The 22,788-nt window shown below is 48.6% G+C and overlaps 1 protein-coding gene across 1 annotated transcript in view; it reads left to right on the top strand.

Moving 5' to 3' along the window:
- DPY19L4 (dpy-19 like 4) overlaps positions 1-22,788 on the top strand; it is a 672,410-nt gene that overhangs the window by 208,997 nt on the left and 440,625 nt on the right. The window contains exon 5 of the mRNA XM_078687017.1: positions 10,353-10,474. Coding sequence (XP_078543143.1) covers positions 10,353-10,474 — 122 coding nt within the window. The remainder of the gene's footprint in view (positions 1-10,352; positions 10,475-22,788) is intronic.

Raw genomic sequence — 22,788 nt, 5'->3', positions numbered from 1 at the left:
ATAACTTATGCTAGCAATGTACAGCTTCTTTGTTGATCTGACTTCTTCCATTGTGTTGTAAACAGTTGTATAAAATGGTTGCAGCTTCACAGGGCAATTCATTAACTGTGTTATACTTTAATTTGGAAAAGTATACAGATGATGTAAACACTAGTGGAATCTGTGGTCACCTCAAGCAATGGGTAATTATATTCTATTCACAAATAAAGGTGGCCCTGTATAGAAATACAGGAAACGTTTGTGGGCATACAGGAAAATAATCTGAAGGTAAAAATGTAATGCCCTGTAAATTCAGTATTGTAGTTCAGTAAGAGTAAAGATATTTGTTCTCCAATATTAGATCTCTCATACATATACAATACATGCTTGAATCATTGCCGTTGTTGAGCTGGAGTCCCATGGTAAACATAGAGAGCAGTACATTGTTAAATATTGTCAGAAATCTTTGCAGTTGTCACATCAGTAGCCTATTCACGTTTATTTTCTTTTAAGTTCAGACCGTCAGCCAATCAGCACCCTTTTCGCTCTTCTCTACCCAGGTCACCATGCTCAGATTTCTACAGCACTTTGGGTGTGAACTGAGTCCCTAAAGCTATGCTCAATTAGTCACAGATAAGTGGGCTATTTCTGCTTATTTCTGTATTTCTGAGAGAATACCCACCATTCTTAAGGTTTGATATGGCCGAATCCTTTAAAAAAGAACTTGTAGAATCTGTAGCAGGAAAATACTTCATTCAAAAGATGCTCAGAAGGACTGCTTATATCCTGACCACCAGGCTAAGGAATGCACAATGTGTCTTACTTTCTACACAAAAACCCCTAAAATTGAGGTAGACTTTTTAAGACTCCAAAAATCAAGAGGAAGAGAGCCTTAAAATCCTCAGGTTAACCACAGACAAGAGGTCATTCTCACTCGGAGTGCTCTTTAAAATCTTCAACTGATGCAAAATCCAGACCTCTAAGGAACCTCCAAGAAAATCAATCAAAACGTTTGTGAGAGAAGTTGAATGATTCCTGATGAAGTTGTGCCTATTGAAAAGACATCTTCATAGTCAGCCCACAAACCACCATCTGAGTAATCTACTTGAAGACTGACCTGTGGAGAGATTTTCAAAAGCAAAGACAAATGGCATCAACCTCATTGTCAATGAGACCGGCGCTGGCATCTCTGTCAATGAAGAATCTGTTATCGACAAAGACAGCAGAATTCCATTCACTGCCATTGGGAAGCGAGAAATCTTTGTCGGTAAGGAGATATTTGCATTTTAACGCGCTACCTTTCTTATGCTGCAGTAGACGCTCAGCGCTTCTGTATTTTAAAAATATATCGTTTTTTCCCATTTCTGTTATAATCACTTTTTCACTTCCTATTTTAATATTAATACCGCGCCCACAGACCTGCACCATAATAGTGCCCCCCACCACTTGTAGAGCGGAGTTCTGTGTGTTTTCATCATTTACTCGTGGCGACTGGCCGCCATATTGGGGTGCTGTTTCTCCAGCGCGCCACCTGACCCAGCGCTCTAGTGCTCCGGTTGGAGACCAGGGGAGGCTGTACTTAAGGCGAGCAGTCTCAGCAGCTCGACCTTCGGTAAGGAGATATCTGCATTTTAACGCGCTACCTTTCTTATGCTGCAGTAGACGCTCAGCGCTTCTGTATTTTAAAAAAATATCGTTTTTTCCCATTTCTGTTATAATCACTTTTTCACTTCCTATTTTAATATTAATACCGCGCCCACAGAACTGCACCATAATAGTGCCCCCCACCGCTTGTAGAGCGGAGTTCTGTGTGTTTTCATCATTTACTCGTGGCGACTGGCCGCCATATTGGGGTGCTGTTTCTCCAGCGCGCCACCTGACCCAGCGCTCTAGTGCTCCGGTTGGAGACCAGGGGAGGCTGTACTTAAAGCTCACATCCCTGCGCGCAGCGGAGACGCGCAGCGGTGGCGCCTGACTCGCGCCTGAGTCAAGCCAGAGTCCTGCCCGTCTGCGCCCGTCAGCATCCCGGAGGCTGCCGGGGTGGCGGGCGGGGCTCTGGTTCCAGGCATGAGTACTCCCGGGTTACCTTTGCGGCGATATACTTCTACGGAGCTTCGCTCTTTCCACACTATAGTGAGCGGTTGTTGTACGGTCTTTCCGGCCCGCTACAGAGGTAAGTCATGCTGCCCTTGCTGCGGATGGCGCCCCAACCGCGCTTTATTATCATCTCCCACCAACAACATCCTCTGTGCTGGGTACCCCTGCATGCTGTTAAACACTAGATCTGCGTGCAGACACGCACAAGATATTTTTGAGCTTCTCGATACGGAGAAGCCATTATGTCTCATGCTTACGGAGACGTGGTGGGGAGAATTCTCTAACCCGGATGTCACTATGGCTATTCCGCCTGAATATAATATCTTCAGGAAGGATAGAGCTAAGGGAAGGGGCGGTGGAGTTGCACTGGTGGTGAAGAAAGGCACGGCATGTGCTATCTTGCCAGTGGACGACATCAGTGGGTCCGAGACCCTTGCCTTTTCGATCACTCTGGCTCCACACCAATCAGTCAAAGGGTTACTAGTATATCGACCACCTGGCCCATGTGGAACATTTTTTGAGGACCTTGATTCGGTTCTGCTGGGACTAGCCCTGAAAGCGGAGCATTGCATAGTAGCCGGGGATTTCAACTTCCGGCTGGATGATCCGTCGGACCCGGCTGCGACTAAGTTACTAGAGGCTATGACCCCGTTGGGCCTGATCCCTTACCTTCAGGGGCCCACGCATGATAAGGGACATACCCTTGACCAGGTCTTTTCGACATGCCCGCTTGAGGTGACAGAGATTCTTCCAGTGCTATGGTTAGACCATCGGCTTGCTAAATTCTCGATTAAAGGCACAGCTAAATCGTCTATTTTTGTGCCACAGCATCGGGCCGAGAGCCCAGGGCCTACCATCCAGTGACACCGGCGATGCTGGCCCAGGCTGCCCTGGATCACGCTTGCCCTCTCTCAGGTGATCTGGAAAAGGATTTGGAATCCCTGCAAGCATGGCTCTTGGACAGGCTTAACGATCTGGCCCCGGTGTTGGCCCCCCGCCTGACATCGAAACGGGTTTCGGCTCCCTGGTTCACCGCAGCACTGTGGGCTATGCGGCAGCAGTGTAAGGTGGCCGAAAGAGCCTGGCGGGCACACTACGATGAGGTGGATAGGCTGACCTATAAGTCGGTGGTTAAGGCCTATCACCGGGACATTCGCCTTGGAAAAAGAGCTTATCTTGCAGGGAGGATAGAAGCTGCCTCCAACTCCTGTAAGGAGATTTTCACCATAGTGAGAGAATTCATGGCCCCTCGGTCTATTACATCTGAAGAGAGGCCCTCTGAATCCTGGGCTTCGGATCTTGCTAACTTTTTTACTAGCAAGATCAAACTCATACAGGACTCTTTTCCCCCGGGAGCACCTACGGGGCTGATTAATTCTGAGGCTGCTGGGCTCCCTCTGGCCTCCCCAGATGTGACGTTGGCTGTGTTTCCACCTATTTCAGCCCCTGCTTTCTTAGCGCTCATGGGCAATCTCAAATCTGGGTCGCCTTTGGACCCGTGCCCGGCCAAATTTTTGGCAAAAATCGCGGAAGTGATCAATCCACTGGCGAACCCTCTCCTGAATCTCTCGTTGAATCAGGGAGTGGTTCCGCCGGCCTGGAAGCAGGCAATGGTCATCCCTTTGCTCAAGAAGCCCGGTCTGGATCCAAAGGCCCCCGTCAACTTCAGGCCCATCTCTCTGTTGCCAGCCCTCACGAAAATTTTGGAGAAGCACGTTCAGACGGTGCTCTCCAATTTTTTAGAGACACATGAGATTCTGCACGCCACCCAGTCTGGCTTTCGCCCAAATCTCAGCACAGAGACCGCTCTCCTAGAGGTTTCAGAAACGATTAAAGGGGTTCTGGACTCTGGGGGCAAAGCCATGCTGGTGATGTTGGATTTGTCGGCGACTTTCGACACCATCCCCCATGATGGCCTTCTCGCAAGACTCTATGAGATCGGCCTTCGGGGGACGGTGCTCAGCTGGTTTTCCTCCTTTCTAGCGGACCGCCGGCAAACGGTCTGGGCCTCCCCAGATTCCGCCGTGATGCCGCCTTTGGGAGTCGGGGTCCCACAGGGCTCTATATTGAGCCCGACCCTCTTTGACATCTTTATGGCCCCTCTGGCGGTGTTGGCGGAGTCATTTGGGGCCCAGATCGTATCCTATGCAGACGACACCCAGCTCCTCTTCTCCTGTAAGAGGGGAGGAGACTTTGATGGGGAGAGTATCCGGGATTGCCTTGGGGCTGTTTTTAATTGGTTCCATCTGAACAGCCTCAAGTGCAATTCCGATAAGTCCGAGGTACTCTTCTTTGGGTGCGATACGGAGCCGGACTGGCAAGCATGGTGGCCCATTAATATGTTCCCCACGTCGTGCTCCTCACAAACTGCTAAGAACTTGGGGGTTAAGATGGATAAGGGGCTAACGCTGAAAGCCCAGATCCTCGGGGTGACTGGTATGTGCTTCGGCCTCCTAAAGATGTTGCGGAGGTTTCTGCCACTGTTATCGGAGGAGCATAGGAAGCTGACTGTGCAGGCTTTGGTCGGCTCTAGGTTAGATTATTCTAACATTCTTTACCTGGGCCTACCAGAGTATCTGTTGCAGCGGCTCCAAGTCGTGCAGAACGCTGCCGCAAGGGCGATTTTTGGCTTGAACAGACGAGCAAGTGCTGCGGGTTTGCTACAGACGCTGCACTGGCTTCCCATCCGCAAACGGATTGCTTTTAAGGCATTGACTTTGGCCTATAAAGCTCTCCATGCGGTGGGAGCAAAGTACCTCCAGAAGAGACTTGCCTTCTACCATCCAGCTCGTTCTCTGAGGTCAGAATCTCTGTTCCTGGCGGTTGTCCCGCGAGTGAAGAAAGCCCGCCTAGGTGGCCGCTCCTTTGGATTGCTGGCGCCACAGATGTGGAACACCTTGCCGCTCACACTCCGGGGGGCTACTAGTCTACTTGTTTTTAGGAAAGGCCTTAAAACCTGGCTGTTTAGCCAGTAGGCCGCCCCGCTGTTTTGCTCTTTCTATATTCTTTTTCCCTCCTTTTCTTACCGTGTTATGTTATTGTGCTGCAGTTCTCCTTACTTAAAGCGCCGGGACACTCTTTTTGAGTAGCCGTGCGCTATACAAGAAAAATAATAACATAACATAACATAACAACAACACCATTGATGAAACTACCATCAACAGCAACACCACCAACTGTGATGACGACAACACTGTCAACAGTTTTGATGGCAACATCTACTGCAACACTATCCATTGCTCATGACAGTTCTGGTGACGATGTTCCAGTCGTTGAAATCCACCTCACAAAAAACAAGATTTTCCAAAATGATTAATCTCTGAGAAAGGCATTTAAATTCCACTTATGCAAAAACAGATGCCACCTAGCGAGGTATCTCCTTATCCACCACAGAGGCTTTTGCCTACAGAAGGTTCCATAGCAGAAGAATGATGATGCTGACCTTTTGGAACTGCATACAGCCAAACACAATTAAAGATCAAATATCAGGACCGGACGAAGAGGAATACAAAGAGGTAGAAGACGTCTGTTTGGCAGACCCTAGTCCATCACAACATCCTAAGGCCTGAAGTTCTTGACAGCCTTTCCAGGAACATATAAATGATGAAACGTCGTATTATTGATATGATAAGACTGCAGAAATCACTGGAAGTGATGATCCAGGTTCCTATTGCATTAGTCAGAGGTCTCCGACTTATGCTCACTGGCTTTTATTAAAAATCTATCCAGAATCAACATCTGAACCTGCAAATTAACCTCATAAACCTTCTGTCTCCTCAATGAAGGCATCACACCACCACATGCTCTTCGTGCACATTCTTATAATACAAGTGCTTTCAACTCCTTTGGTACAGTGTTCCCCTTTCCAGCTCACTGGAATAGAACAACCACAGGTGACCTATACACAGATGGTGACCAAGACAGAGGTCAAATGCTACCAGTCACTCCTCGGTTTACTGGCCCAGAATGGTATGCTTCTAAAGTACCCATTTCAGGCGATGTCACATCTCCTACTGCAAATTCACTTCTGGACAACATTGAGATTTTTTTTTTATCTCATTGAAAGAGTATCCAATAGGTGTGCTTTGCCAGTGCAAACAAAGAAAAATGACATTAAGGAACCTACAAGAAAATCAATAAATATAGATGATCCCTATAATTGACAACATTTGGTCAGAAGGAATGAAAGTCATGAAAAACCAAGCCACATGAACTGGAACTGCTGTATTACCTAGCCTGGCCACAAAATACAAATCTCTCAAATATTCTCCGGCTTGTCTTGTTGGTCACCCCCATGCAGGCTCAGTAATAATGCAGACAGCCAAATGGCGATCAAGAAATCCAACACCTCCATGCGCTGTGCGACTTGTCTGTTGAGACTCAACAATATCAACTAACGATTGTCTGCAACAGCTGCAACATAGATCAGGGTGGCCAATGCACAGACATTGGGCCGTATTTCAGTTACTTGCTTGACGATAAGAAGGCAGAAGTGAAGGCGATTCTCCGGGAAGGACAAAAAAACCTCTTCGGCAATCATCGACACTACAATGAAACATGAAGATGATGCCCTCCTGTCTATTAATGCAGGCATGGGCATGGCAAGATCACTAGGCGTCCTACAACAAAAACGTCCTCAAGCCTTTTGGCGAGTCTGTAAAAGGGGCAAATGTTCTTTTAGAGGAGGGTACCAACCGTATAGGTACCAACCGGCTCAACAGGGATACCACCAGGGTCAATCTACTGCAATATAAACCACGTTCACCAGCATCCTACTATAAACTGGTATCCCAGAAGAAAATGCCTACAGGAGGAGAAATCTCATCTTGTTACAGACAGCGCCCACTATAATTCCAATCAGTGGGTAGTGGACCTCATACAATTTGGCCACACGCTGCAATTCTTTCAGAAATCACTATTTAGAATGCTTACCAGTGTGGCCCATCGAAATCTTCGTCTATTACAAGCTGAGATGTGTGTTATATTACAAAAAGGAGCAATACAAGGAGTACCCAAATCCCAGCAAAATCTAGACTTTTATTCTTGCTTTTTCCTTATAAAGGAGAGATCGGGAGATTGGTGGCCAGTTCTGGTTATGCAGCATCTCAAAGTTTCTCAAGAAACAAACATTCTAACTGCCACAACAAGGGGATTACATGACATCACTGGACCTACAGTATGCATATTTTCATATAACAATCATCGTCACATACCAGCCAGTCAACACAGATAGGTGAGATCCGCAGTGGCCGGATGCCACTATCAGTCCTATTATTTGAACTCTGGTCAGCCCCAAGTATGTTCAAAAAGTGCATGGCTCCAGCAGGGCACATCTGAAAAAGCAGGGCCTTCACATTTTCTGATCTCTAGATGATTGAGTAGTGAAAGGAAATTCCCAGTGGGACTTGAAAGCTTTAACCAGAGACAGCTTGCAGCTCTTCAACAAATTAGGCCTTATTCTAAACAAAGAATCATCCTTTTAACCCTTGCAGAAGAATCCAGTATTTAGGGCGATACTAGATACCAGGGCTTTCTAGCCAAAGAGAGTGGACCCCTCTGACATCTTCTTGCAGGCGGGTGCTAGGAAATCATTGAATCCCCCTTCAACGTGCAGGAGGGTTACCGTCTGCACTATGAAACACAGAGCAGCTTTTAAAAAGCTGCTTGGTATTTCACTTGAATGCACTGCCCCTTGGCAGCGCATTCTTTGCAATACGCACACTTTCCCCATTTGCACCTGCCACACCTGTTTTAAGGTTCTCCTTGGCGCAAACTGTAAAAATGCGCCCTTTTTGTAATAAAGGCCCAGAAGTATTATGATACCAATACACCAGCCATCAGGATGATTCTTGTCAATATAGCGGATGTGAAGCTATTCACCAGCCTCCAGGCATTTGTTTTAACCACCAGTTGAGACAGCTAACCTAAAACATGGATCACATCTTACTCATGCAGTCGAAGTTGCCTTCAATATGCCAACTAGTCGTCCCTACTTTTCGGAGCAGTATCTCTTGTTGGTTCCTGCAGACCTAACCGGTTCCATGAAGAACACTAACTTTTGTGACTCGGCAAAAGATTTAAAAAAAATGCTAGCTTTGGAGAAAGCATGAGGGCAGTTGGTTATTAATCATTCTCTTACAGAGATCTGGGCTGTGGAAGATGTAGTTCTGTACATTAGCGACTGATTGCTTTGCGAACAAGGTATACTCTTGAAGAATGGTTTCCAGTTTGAATTGTAGGTACTCTGCTAGATGTCGGCTGTAGGATTATTACAAAAGATGGAAAACTCCAGTTTTGTTGTTGAGAACTGGTGATTTGAGTTAGAGTTGCTTTGTAACCAGCTTGATGGCCCATATGAGTAAGCTTAGCAGTCTTAAATATGTTGTAATTTCCTCAACATTACCAAGATTGAGGCGCTGAGGGCTGAATTCTTTACCCCATCAATGTTCCTGCACCGTCTCATTTTAGGTGAGGCAGGGATGGGAGTTCTACAAGAAGCTTAATTTGGAGGGTTATAAAATTCGTCATAAGTTACAATTGCTGGTAATAGCATGGGACTGTGTGCTGAGAGGAATTGAGGAGCATACATCACACTTGAATGTTTATTTCATTGACTGCTATTTTTCTGTAAAGAAATGTAAAAGTCTGCTGGTTTATTTATCGTTCCATTTTGTAGAATGTGTGCATGAAAATTAGTTTTTATTTCTAAAATAGATTCCTTATACCTCTGACTTCTCCCAGGCCCAGTTTTTATGTACATTTTCTAAACCTTTGCTAAGGTAGGTTTCACACAAAGGGCCACTTCTATATGATATTTAACACTTACAGTGTGCCTAGATTGTCAGGGCTCTCCCATACCTTTTACAGTTCGGATGCATATATTGGGAATTTAAGGAAGCAGGACATTTAGAGACTTGCAGGGCCAACAGAACTATTGATGTTTAATAGGTTATCTGTTTTATGTATGTCTTTTGTTAATTGAAAGTTTATTTTTTAGAATTAAATGAATCATATTCTACATACACCCCATAATCTGTTCTAATTGGAAAACCTAGATTGAGCACCTGACTTCTTCTGTGTCCTCTGATGTAGTTGCGTTTTAGATCAGTTAAGCTTCCATAATGCACTTTCTACTTTTCTTAATACTGAGTTTCTACTGGTCAGGTATCTACAAGCAAAACCTCAGAATTCATCGATGTGTCAAGTTTAGGATGATTTAGTCAGAGAACTAACCTGACAGAGCATGGAAATCCCACAAATGTCATGTTGGGTTATACTTTGCATAAACAAATGTTACACATTGGCCAAAACTATCCTCCTGCTCCCATTTGTGCCATCTCCGCAAGAGACGTGGCGGCTTCCAACACTCTCACCTGGGGCATCCCGGTGTCTGGTATTAGCCGGGTAGCAACTTGATCTACTTTGCATATTCTTAAGGATGCATTTTTGCCTTGCAGCTCAGGCAAAGGACAGATACTTTGTTAGTGCTGCATTACATTACTTACTTGGTTCATCGGCTGTATTCAGTCCCACCTCCCGGATGGTATTGCTTTGAGACTCATTTATAAGGCAAGGAATCTGCTGGAAAATGTATCCATCAAATGACGGTTACTTCCCTCCGGTAATACTATTCCTGGTGGGTTCTGTATGTTCTGGCAGACTCCTTACCATTCTCCCGCCTGTCTTGATGAGTTGGGTAGTTTTACTAATAAGATCCCAAGGTATGCAAATGTGTTATCTGATTGTCCCTGTCAATAATGATGTCTTGGTCCTCTCTGCACAACTTCGATAGTGTGCTGAAAAATGCTTGGAACTTATGCAGTGCTCCAGTTAGCAACAACATATATATATCCGGAAGTCGCATCCATGTGGACAAAACCATGGCTGAACCTGTGTGGTGCCTTGTGAGAGCTGTTGATGTGGGATGGGAGAGGGGTGAGGAGGAAATGTTCCAGACCCTGTCTGGATCGTGGAGGATAATCATAAGGTCAGGGGCCTGTGGGATGCTATAGTAGTCATCAGAAATATTGTTACCAAAGGTAAGTAACTTTTTTAATCAATATTATATTACACTTGCAAGTCTAATTCTATTTGTTTTCGTCTCTAAAGTAATATTTATAAACACAAACAAATTGTCTTGTAGACTACATGAAGAGTAAAGCAGAAAGTTTAAAAGAGGGCTGTAATGGCTCTTGCAGTATAAATTAACAGTACTGCTAAGCATGTGAAAGTGATCAAAAGTAATAACATTTAAGCATGCATCTTTTCCATTTTAGGGGTGTTTGAACTCTCGTACAACAACAATACTGTATCAATGAAGTCTATAAATGCAGTGCAGCAAATGACCTTGTACCCAGAGCTAATTACAAGTGCATTATACTGGATGTCTGACAATCATGTACGTATGCCAATAGTATCATACCTTTCTTGAAAGTCAAAATACATATTTGTGCTGTTTAAACTGCTGAATAGGTTTATAACGGATGTATGACGTTACAACGCATACTTTTACCACGCCTACCATTACCACGCATTTTTTACAACGCAGGATCCATTACAACGCATACCATTACCACGCATGTATTTACAACGCATATACCTTTACAACGCATACAATTACAACGTAAGTATTGGTAAGTACATAATATTTTTTAATATTTAATTTAATTAAAATTAATATAATGTAATTTAATTTAATTTATTTAATTTAATTTAATCAATTTAATTTAATGTAATTTAAATTTTATTATATTTAATTTTTACACTGTACCCTTTTACCCAAAAACCCAAAACTGACCCTGAACCCAAAAAATACCCCTTTTACCCAAAATCCCAAAACTGACCCTGAACCCTAAAAATACCCCTTTACCCAAAAACCCAAAACTGACCCTGAACCCTAAAAATACCCCTTTACCCAAAAACCCAAAACTGACCCTGAACCCTAAAAATACCCCTTTACCCAGAAACCCAAAACTGACCCTGAACCCTAAAAATACCCCTTTACCCAGAAACCCAAAACTGACCCTGAACCCTAAAAATACCCCTTTACCCAAAAACTAAAAACTGACCCTGAACCCTAAAAATACCCCTTTACCCAAAAACTGAAAACTGACCCTGAACCCTAAAAATACCCCTTTACCCAAAAACTGAAAACTGACCCTGAACCCTAAAAATACCCCTTTACCCAAAAACTGAAAACTGACCCTAAACCCTAGAAATACCCCTTTGCCCAAAAACTGAAAACTGACCCTGAACCCTAAAAATACCCCTTTACCCAAAAACTGAAAACTGACCCTGAACCCTAAAAATACCCCTTTACCCAAAAACTGACCCTGAACCCTAAAAATACCCCTTTACCCAAAAACTGAAAACTGACCCTCAACCCTAAAAATACCCCTTTACCCAAAAACTGAAAACTGACCCTAAACCCTAAAAATACCCCTTTACCCAAAAACTGAAAACTGACCCTGAACCCTAAAAATACCCCTTTACCCAAAAACCCAAAACTGACCCTGAACCCTAAAAATACCCCTTTACCAAAAAACCCAAATAATATTTTTAATAAAATAATATACTTACCAATACTTACGTTGTAATGGTATGCGTTGTAAAAGTACCTGCGTTGTAAATACATGCGTGGCAATGGTATGCGTTGTAATGGATCCTGCGTTGTAAAAAATGCGTGGTAATGGTAGGTCGTGGTAAAAGTTGCGTTGTAAAGGTTGTATACCGTTTATAACATGATCATGTGTCTGTGAAACTGCCTAAAGTGGTTTTCGTCACTGGTCATTCCTTTACATAACCGTGTCTGCAAAGAAGCTTATCGTTATCTCAGTGTGAATTTGCTTGAGAAAGGATTGTGTAAAAAAAATAAAATTTCAAGTACAGCATTTCTCATTATGGCACCGCACTGAACGTCTGAAGTGTACTGCAAATATTTTTTCCAACTAAATTGTGCACAAACTGAACCCTTTCAAACAGGCAATGCAATTGTCTATTAGTTTGAAATTAGACTCCAAGTACCCTCTTGAAATGTGTGCAAGTTTAGAACACAGTGCAGTTGCTGAGTTACAAAGATATGCAATCAGTAGTATTATTGAACAGATGTATTACCAGGCCAGGTAGTTTTATTTCTAAACAAACCTTGAAAAGTATCTAACCGCTCGGGTTGTAATGCGACTTATATAGCGCACGTATCACCTGAAGGCATCAAGGCGCTTGCCTTGGGAACCGTCCTGGCTTTTTCCCTGTGAGATAACCCCTACTGGGTATCCCAGGGTGAAAGCCAGGCATCCCGCAGCGGGTGGGCCGCGTAGTGGAGATTAAGCAACTATTGCCCAGAGTTGCAGCGTGGGACCCCATGATTAGAATAGGCACCGAGGCGAGAATTATCGAGTCCGTGGACATTTTGGGCTCAGGACCCTGCCGCGTCGGGAATTGAACCCTGGTCCCGGGCCAGACCTCTGCATCAGAGTCTGCTGCTCTAATCAGTGAGCCACACTCCTCCATTGTTACACGGGCAAGTAGCTGAGTGGCATTACCAAACATTATAATCAAACTTGAGCTGTTAGTTATGTTTCATGGAGCAGATATTTTGGGACTGGCGAATGACCACAACACTCATCACTAAAGAAAGCAAGATTTTGTGAGAAAAAACTTCTGTCACCTGAAGCCACGTTGAATGCACTCCAGCGTACAGGAAGTAGATTTGTTGACAGTCGGATTAAATAAAAAAGATGACGTACAAGATATGAAAACAAAATTAGTACATGTGTAGAAGAACAGCTATTCATAGACTTAATGGGCATAATATGTAAACCAGTCCATGCCACCAAGTGAAAAGTCAGATTATGGAAAACAGCTATCTAAATTCGGACCCAGGAAATGTTTCTGATAAGAGGTTTTAAACAGAGGTTGTAGCTGCTCTTCATGGTTTAACCAAAACAAAAAAGGAGCTAAAATAAATATTTGGGTTTCAAAGACATGTGTTGTGTAAATAAGACGTGCACCTCGACACGGGCACCCTTCAGAAACCACAATAACTTACAAGCCAGATGATGCTTAATCATAAAAAGATTGCAAATTCTGGAAATTAACCAAGTAGAGTGTAGATGGAAACCATGGGGATATTTCTGCTGCTGTAATTTATTTTATTTATTTATATTCTTATATCGCGCCTGAATCAGCCCCGAAGGGATATCTCTGCGCGTGGCTCCTGAGTAAGAGGGATAGATCATATTAGGGGAATGACAGAGGAAAAGAACAAATTAACCAGATGTAAATAGGAAAGTTTTTAATTCCTTCCTAAAAGAGAAAAGATTGGAAATTAGTCTCAGCTGTGTAGGTAGAGAGTTCCACAGCAGGGGGCCTTTTAGGGAGGGTGCTCGACCTCCCTGTCTAGCTCTGGTAACTTTTGGTATGTGTAGCAGCATAGTGTTGCTGGATCGCAGAGCACGTCCGGGAGAGTAAAGGAAAAAAATGTCTTTTAAATATTTAGGACCAGACCCATAGATACACTTGTGCATAATGCAGCAGAGTTTAAAACTCACCCTCTGTTGCACTGGAAGCCAGTGAAGGTGGCAGAGGAGGGGACGGGAAGGGGTACGAGGGGGAGCATTCAGGATGAGTCTTGCCGCGGTGTTCTGCACCACCTGCAGTCTGCGTAGTTGTTCATGGTTGGCGGAGCTAAGGAGACTGTTGCAGTAGTCTACCCGCCCAAGAATCAGAGCCTGTACCAGCGTTTTCCTATGGATGTTCGGTAGGAAAGGGAAGATACGCCGTAAGAGACCAATTGTGCGGAAACACGTTCCCGCAACCTGACTGACATGATCTTTCATAATCAGATTTTGGTCCAGTCGTACCCCCAAATGTTTGATGGTCTGTTTAGGCGATGGGACAGGTCCTAACTCAAGTGGCCACCAATCCGGCGACCATAGCAGGGTGGCCCCTCCAAACAACATGACCTCTGTTTTGGTCACATTGCACTGGAGGAAGTTCTGGGCCATCCAACCAGCTACCGCCCTCATGCCATTTTGAAAGGATTGCATGACTGCAGGTGTGATGGTTTGAAAGGGAAACAACAGCTGAGTATCGTCAGCGTAGGAAATTGGTGAGAACCCATAGGATCTAATAATCTCGGCCAGAGGGGCCACATATACGTTAAATAACGTAGGGCTCAAGCATGAGCCCTGTGGCACACCTTTGGTAAGCTTCCTGCAGACAGATTTATGGGGGCCTAATTTGACACCCTGTTGTCTGCCTTCAAGAAAGCTTTCAAGCCATGCAAGAGCGGTCCCCCTTACTCCCGCTCCCTTCAGACGGTCGAGAAGAATTTCATGCGACACCGTATCGAAGGCAGCGGATAAGTCCAATAGCACCAGAATCACTGAGCTCCCCCTGTCCAGTGACATTCTGATGTTATCTGTCACTGACAGGAGGGCTGATTCGGTGCTATGGTTGGGCCTAAAACCAGATTGCGAGTGGTCTAGGCCACCCGCTGCCTCGATGTAATTCGACAGGTGTGCATTTACATGCTTCTCGACCATCTTGCTGTAATATGGCAGAAGGGAGATGGGACGGAGGTTGGAAAGTTCCGTCCACGGGAGAGCCGCATTCTTGCGAATAGGGTTCACCACTGCAAGTTTCCATTCAGTTGGAACTTTCCCCTCTTTGAGAGACTGGTTAATTACATCCTGAATGTAGGGAGCTAACAGGGTAGGAAGGGAAGTTAAGATTTTAACGGGGATGAGATCATCCGGTGAACCAGATTTTATTTGGGTCATTATGGTGTGGAGTTCATCAATGTTAACAGGAGGAAATGTGGTTAATGTAAGGTTGGCATTTCTGCTGGGGGAGGAAACATTCATAGTGGCACTATTTAGTTGGGATACTAGAATTTTTTCATGGATGGTCTCTATTTTGTTTTCAAAATATAATGAGACTTCATCACATAGACTTTGTGAAAAGTCATCAGGGCTTATGCAAGCCACAGGTTTTACAAATGTTTCCAGAATCCTATACAATTCTTTCGGAGAATTTCCGGCTTCCACGAGCTGTTGGGCAATATTATTTTTGCGTGCAGCTTTGATGTGTTTATAGTAATTGGTTTGAGCTGCTCGATGTGCCTTATTGTTCTCCTCCGTATGTAATCGCCGCCATCTCTTTTCTATCCTCCTACATTCTTGTTTCTCTTTCCTGAGAGCCTCAGTGTACCATTTTTCTTGTTTGGCCACAGGTAGTTGTCTAAAAGTTTTCAGAGGGGCGATTTTGTCTATGGCCACAGTTAGAGAATGCTGAAACATAGTTAACTTATGTTCTACATCCTCAGTATCTCTAATCTCAGTTTTTTTCCACACCTTTTCTAGCGACTCTAGCGTAAGTTTCTGCCACTGTCTACGTATAGTGGGGGGTAAAAAAGTCTTCTGAGGACCATTGTTAACTTTAAAAATAGTAAAGTGTAATAAAAAGTGATCTGACCAATTGACTTTAGTGGGTTTGTAACACAAAATATTATCAAAATTAGTGTATATCAAATCAATACAGTGTCCACCTTCATGAGTGGGATCCTGATTCCTTTGTGTAAGACCAATGGTAGCCATATCAATAAACAAACCATTAGTCCCAATGGAATCAGGTTGGTCAGTATGAATATTAAAATCTCCGAGGAGAAGAAAGTCTTCGTTGGCCCGTATATAGGGGCCTAACATCTCTAAGAGAGATGTAGAGAAGCTGGGACATGGAGAAGGTGGTCTATAAACAAGAGCACCTTTACTGGTCTTTCTGTTAGGGAGGGTAATTCTAAAGATCATGATTTCCATTTCCTTGCTACATTGTTTATCTAAAATGTCTAGTTTAAGAGAATCTTTATAGATTATAGCGATGCCACCGCCAGTTTTATCAGGGCGGTCAGAATGTTGAAGTTTGTAACCCATAGGCACTCCTACATTAATGGCAGATACCGTATGTGGCTTTAGCCAAGTTTCCGTAATGAAACAGAGATCTGGGGTCAAAGAGTGTATTAGGTCCCAGATCTCAATTTGGTGCTTGGGCATCGAACGAACATTAATAAGAATGCAATGCAAATCATGTGGTGACTTAATTGGTTCTTGGGAATCAGGAAATTGCATTGAAGAAAAATGACATTTTTTGCATGAGAATGGACCTCCAAAACACGGTCTGTTATTCTCTGGATAGCATGGGGAGGAAAATTGCCTTAATGTTTTCAGCTGCGAAGCCTCATACCTGATATGGATGTTAGCACTAAGAGCCGGCATGATGTAAAATTACCGCCCCGGCGCCCCGTCCTGTCGCGGACGGGCGCAGACGGGCAGCTCTTTGGCTGGTCTTCGGCTGTGATGAGGCTGCGCGCAAACGCTGCGCGCTTCCTGTGAGGCGATGGCTAAATAGCCCCAGTTGAGACCTAGAGCGCTAACCGCTCCCGTAAGTGCCTGGCCCTCACCTGTCCGCCCTCCGCACAACGGTAATGAATTACCGAGTCGGACCGAGGCGGGCAGGCACAGGAATCGAGACCAGCACTCCGGATCAGTTTAAAATAAGTATTAAACAATTGTGAGCTGTGCACTCTAAAATCGTGCACACGAGTATTTTAAAAGCAAGTTGTGTTAAAAAGCGCTTGTTTGGCAAATGCGCTCTGTCTGTCCCAAAATTGATTCTGCCCTCTTGATTCAGCAAGCCAGCGAGCCAGCTAGCGGTGTGCAGACACTGCCACTGTCTTTCCACCGCAGCTGCGCTGACCAGAGGCTCCGCCTAAATAGCCCCAGTTGAGACCTAGAGCGCTAACCGCTCCCGGAAGTGCCTGGCCCTCACCTGTCCGCCCTCCGCACAACGGTAATGAATTACCGAGTCGGACCGAGGCGGGCAGGCACAGGAATCGAGACCAGCACTCCGGATCAGTTTAAAATAAGTATTAAACAATTGTGAGCTGTGCACTCTAAAATCGTGCACACGAGTATTTTAAAAGCAAGTTGTGTTAAAAAGCGCTTGTTTGGCAAATGCGCTCTGTCTGTCCCAAAATTGATTCTGCCCTCTTGATTCAGCAAGCCAGCGAGCCAGCTAGCGGTGTGCAGACACTGCCACTGTCTTTCCACCGCCAATGTGTATCAAATAGACTCTGACATGTCCTATATTTGACCACATCTCAGTAGCATTGAAGAACATTCTCTGCAGAGCAGTGAAAGCATAAAATAACAGAAATTTGAAATATGACAAAAAAGGGTGGGCAGAACAAGCATTGGCAAAGGCAATAGATGTCACCTTTCAGGCCTATTAGTTTTGCAAATAGTTGTTAGCGATTGTTGGACCCGGCCTCATGGCGTGGCCCTACCCCTCCCGCATGGCGGGCCCAGGACGACATCGGCCCTCCACCCAGCATCGGGCAGCCCTTTTGCCCGACACTGCACGCCCCAACCTTGCTGGTCCGGCCACCATCCCGGACCCCCACTACTGACCTGGCTCCAGCGTGGGCCCCTCACGACCTAAGCACGAGGCTGCGCCCGACTCCATCTTGGGCCCACCTCGTCACGACCACGTGGCCTCGTCCCCGGCCCAGGCCTCAGCACAGCCCAGACATCAAGGCACCAAAATCCACCCAGGTGGTCGAGTGGCCACTCGACAGATCCCGGAGAGAAGGGTGTTTCGATGGCCCTCCAGCCGTCCCCGGACGCCTGGTTTCGATCGCCCTCCGGCCTCCCTGGGCGCTGGCTCCACCCCCCTGCTGGGTGTCTGGACACCATCATCCCGGCCCCTCTGACCCCCAGGCGCGAGGGTCCGGACATCAAAGGACTCCAGTCCTATATCTGGGCCAGCCCCGGAGTAGGACGGCAGTTGTATCCTGGACTGGAGAGCCCTGCTGACGCTGTCACGGCCGACCCCAGAAGAACTCATTTTTCCTGGAACCTCACGAGAACTTGAGGGCCTGCTGGCACTGCCGCGGCCCACCTTTGCCGAACCATCTTGAGAGCCTGCTGGCGCTGCCGCGGCCCACCTTTGCCGAACCCTCTTGAGAGCCTGCTGGCGCTGCCGCGGCCCACCTTTGCCGAACCATCTTGAGAGCCTGCTGGCGCTGCCGCGGCCCACCTTTGCCGAACCCTCCTGGGAGTCTGCTGGCACTGCCGCGGCCCACCTTTGCCGAACCATCTTGAGAGCCTGCTGGCGCTGCCGCGGCCCCCCTTTGCCGAACCCTCCTGGGAGTCTGCTGGCGCTGCCGCGGCCCACCTTTGCCGAACCATCTTGAGAGCCTGCTGGCGCTGCCGCGGCCCCCCTTTGCCGAACCATCTGGAGAGCCTGCTGGCGCTGCCGCGGCCCACCTTGCCGAACCATCTTGAGAGCCTGCTGGCGCTGCCGCGGCTCAACCTCTCGGAACCCCCGGCTCGAGGATTGAGAGCTGTGCGCAAGGTATCCCTTCCTACACCCCAACCGAGACTGTCCCGCTACCCTGATCCCCTCTTGCGAGACTTTACAGACCCCTCGGTCTGCTTGTACATATCGCTGAGAACCCGCAACCTTTATTTCCTGATAAAGCTTACAAACTCGACCTCTGGTGTGGTGTCCATTTGTAGTGTGTGGTTACTCTGCTGTGCGATCCTAGGAGAGGGCCCTCACCCAGGAGGCCTCTCAGTAACGCTCGGCTACTTTTTGACGGAGAGGTGGACCTAGGGGTGGTCAGTCAGACGTCTTCTGCCTCCCCCGGGGTCGCCTTTCTAACATTGGTGGCAGGCGATGGGATCCGAGCCGACGCAGATCGTACAGAGAGTAATTCACTCACTACCGAGAAAAACACACCACGACCATGACTACTCAGGAAACCAGACCGACAGCGGAATTCCAGAAAGAAAAGATGGAAGATTACAGCCACAAGGAATTAAAACAGTTTTGCAAGGACCGAGGCATCGCTACCACGGGCCTCAACACCAAAGAGGATTTTAAATCAGCCCTGCAAGCCTGGGCGGACGCCAATAACGCGCCGCCCCAGAATGAAGACAACCCGGGCCCGAATGGACGCCCGGAGACCGACGCGAACCCAGCGGGGGAAAGAACCGCAGACCTAGACACGGGCCTCCCCCACGGAGACGCCCGAGAACGAGAGAGGAACCGGCTCCACGAGTTGGAGCTCGCCCGACTCCGACAAGAAGGAGAGATACAGCTGGCAGAAAGGAAATTAGCCCTCGAGCAAGTACGGCTGGAAGGAGACCTAGAGGAAAGGAGAAGACAACGAGACCTTGAAGAAAAGAAACTCGTGCTCGAGCATGAGCGCGGCCTCAAAGAACTGGAAATCAAGGCCAAGACAACAGAAACCGGCACCGCCGGGGGTAAGACCTCACCCCCGCCGGTGGACACGAAGGTGCACATACCCAAGGAGGTCGTCAAAGAATACTATAAGAACGACGACATCCAACAGTGGTTCAAAGCCTACGAGGTCGCCATGACCGCCCATCGAGTACCCCTCAAAGACTGGGGCGCCGGCTTATGGGGGAAGTTCATCAACGAGGGGAGAGACGCCCTGCTAGAGCTCCCCGACGCCGAGATGACCTCGTACGAACACATGAAGACCGCCCTCCTCACTCGCTACGGACTCACCCCCGAAATGTACCGGCAGCGATTTCAAGACTGTAAGAAAATCCCCGGTACCACTTGGGTGGAGTACGTGAACTTTTACAGCAGAGCCTTCGAAGGGTGGATCAGAGGCTGCCAGGTCACCAACTACCAGCAGTTGGTCGACCTCATCCTATGGGAGCATCTTTCCAATAATTGCTTCATCGAACTCCGGCAGCACCTCCTCGACAGCAAATTGACAGAGCCACGAAAACCCGCGGTCGAGGCGGATAGATGGGTGAGCAACCGAGTTCCCCGGAGTCCGATGGGAGACTACGGCCGGGGATCCCCGGGGAACCACTGACCCCGAGGCGGCGGAGGAGGCCAGAGCAGGGGCCGAGACACCCCCGCGGGGGCATCCCCTACCTCCCCGTCGCCATCCCTGGGTTGGAGGGGAGGCCCCCCAGCAAGACCCGGGCCCCGCCCGAATGTTACGTGCCACAGATGCCAGCGACAGGGCCATTATGCGAACGACCCTCTCTGCCCGATGAACCAGCGACCCGACACCACCGGTCCCCCGAGCCGCCAGATCGCGGCCGCCGCCCTGAGTGCCGAGGGAGGCGAAGAAGAGGGCGACGACACCGAGCAGGCCGAGTGGGAGCCCGCAGCCATGATCTAAGCATGCCTGGGTGATCGAGACATGATCCCCCGAGACCCGATCCCAGGTAACACCCAGAAATACCGCCAATGGGTCACCATCAATGGACGCCGGGCCGAAGCCCTCCGGGATACTGGGGCCAGCGTGACGGCGGTCCGCTGCCACTTGGTGACCCCAGAACAAACTCTCCCCAACGTCTTGTGCCCAGTACGGTCGGCTGACAACTCTGAAAGTTTGTGCCAGATGGCCCGCATCCCCTTCGAGTGGGGAGGGGTGTCGGGCATGCTGAAAGTGACTGTCCGAGACGATGCCCCCGTGGACTGCCTCCTCGGGAACGACCTGGAAAGTTCCCTCTGGGCCGGCGTAGAGCGGAGAGAGTATCTGGGGATGCTAGGCCTTCCCGAGTGGGTTTGTGCGACCACCCGCTCCATGTCCGCCCGGGCCTCCCCCCCCAACGGAGGAAGCCCCGATCGAGGAGCCGGAGTGGCCCGCACCTCCACCGCCCGCCGTCCCCGAGGACACCGACCCTGAACCCGGCCCCCAGGGGCCCAGCCATGAGGAAATCACCGAGCTCGGCCACCTACCGGAACTAGCTCAGTGGCGCCAAGAAGGTGGCCCCACCCGCGAACAATTCCGACAAGAACAGAGCACCTGTCCCTCCCTCGAGGGAATTCGACGACAAGCCGCCGCTCAAGCCGCTGGAGACCCTGCGGCGTCCCACTGGGTCTATTGGGACAACGACCTTCTCTACAGTGAGCAGAAGATTGCCGAACTAGGGGCCAGCCGGGTGCTGGTCGTTCCCCTCCGATTTCGAGACTTCCTCTTGAACTTAGCACACGATGTGCCCCTCGCCGGGCACATGGGGCAGGACAAAACTTACAGCCGCCTGGTGACTCATTTCTACTGGCCGAAAATGCGCAACGATGTGCACAATCACTGCAGATCCTGCCCGACCTGTCAAGCCAGCGGGAAGAGCGGGGGGAAAGTCAAAGCCCCGCTCCAGCCGTTTCCCGTGGTCACCACCCCCTTCGAGCGAGTGGGGATAGACATCGTGGGGCCCCTGGACCCCCGCACCCCTCAAGGGCACCGCTTCATCCTCGTGCTGGTGGACCATGCCACCCGATATCCGGAAGCCATCCCCCTCCGAACCATCACGGCCCCAGTAGTAGGCCGAGCCCTAATGGGGATCTTCTCCAGAGTCGGCTTCCCCCGAGAAGTCGTGAGTGATCGGGGCACAAACTTTATCTCCAAGTATATGCGGTCCCTGTGGCAACAGTGCGGGGTCACATATAAGTTCACCACCCCGTATCAACCCCAAGGAAATGGACTTGTGGAGCGGTTTAACCGAACGCTGAAGGGGATGATCAAGGGCCTCGAGGAGCCACTCCAACGCAAATGGGACGTTCTGCTGCCTTGCCTCCTGTTTGCGTACCACGAAGTACCCCAGAAGTCCCTGGGGTTCAGCCCCTTCGAACTATTGTATGGGCACCCGGTCCGAGGCCCCCTCAGCCTGGTCAAAGAAGGCTGGGAGACGGCTGTCCGAGGTGCTCCACCAGATGTCTACCAGTACCTCCTGACCCTCCGCAACCAGACTCGAAAGTTCCGGGAACTTGCCGAAGCCAACCTTGAAGCCAGTCAGGAGGAGATGAAACGCTGGTATGACCAGAACGCCTCGTCCATCGAATTCGAACCTGGCCAGCAGGTCTGGGTCATGTCCCCGGTTGAACCTTGTGCCCTCCAGGACAAGTGGACGGGGCCCTTCAAAGTGGTGGAGCGCAAGAGCCCCGTCACTTACTTGGTGGACATGGAGTCCCCCAGGAACCCCCTCCGGGTCCTACACGCTAACCGGCTCAAGCCGCACTTTGCCCGCACTGAACTAAGTCTGCTGTTAGCGACCGATGAAGGAGCGGAAGACGACTCCGAACCGCTGCCAGATCTCATGAGCACCACTGAGAAGGACGGCTCCATCGAAGGGGTCAGGCTCTCCTCCACCCTGACCCCGGAGCAGCACCATGACTGCCGGCAGCTGCTGGGGCAGTTTGCAGATCTGTTTTCCCTCACCCCTGGAGTCACCCGGTGGTGTGTCCACGATGTAGACACCGGAGACAGCCCGCCTGTAAGACACCGAGCTTTCCGAGTGCCCGATCGAGTTCGGGCCTGCATCCAGTCCGAGGTGGCCAAGATGCTAGAGCTGGGGGTAGTCGAACCCTCCGACAGTCCGTGGGCCAGCCCAGTTGTCCTGGTCCCTAAAGCCACCGCCCCCGGCACGCCCCCGGAGCTCCGGTTCTGTGTTGACTACCGGGGGCTGAATGCCGTCACCAGGACCGACGCCCATCCCATCCCCCGGGCGGATGAACTGATCGATCGCCTGGGGGCGGCGAAGTATCTCAGCACCTTCGATCTCACGGCCGGGTATTGGCAGATCGGCCTCACCCCTGGAGCACAAGAGCGATCAGCCTTCTCGACCCCGGGTGGCCACTACCATTTCAAGGTGATGCCCTTCG

This window comes from Lissotriton helveticus, chromosome 4_1 (assembly GCF_964261635.1).
Source record: "Lissotriton helveticus chromosome 4_1, aLisHel1.1, whole genome shotgun sequence".
Classification (NCBI taxonomy): Eukaryota; Metazoa; Chordata; class Amphibia; order Caudata; family Salamandridae; genus Lissotriton; species Lissotriton helveticus.
The sequence above is the reverse complement of the archived record's forward strand: the minus strand, read 5'-3'. Positions and strand labels throughout refer to the sequence as shown.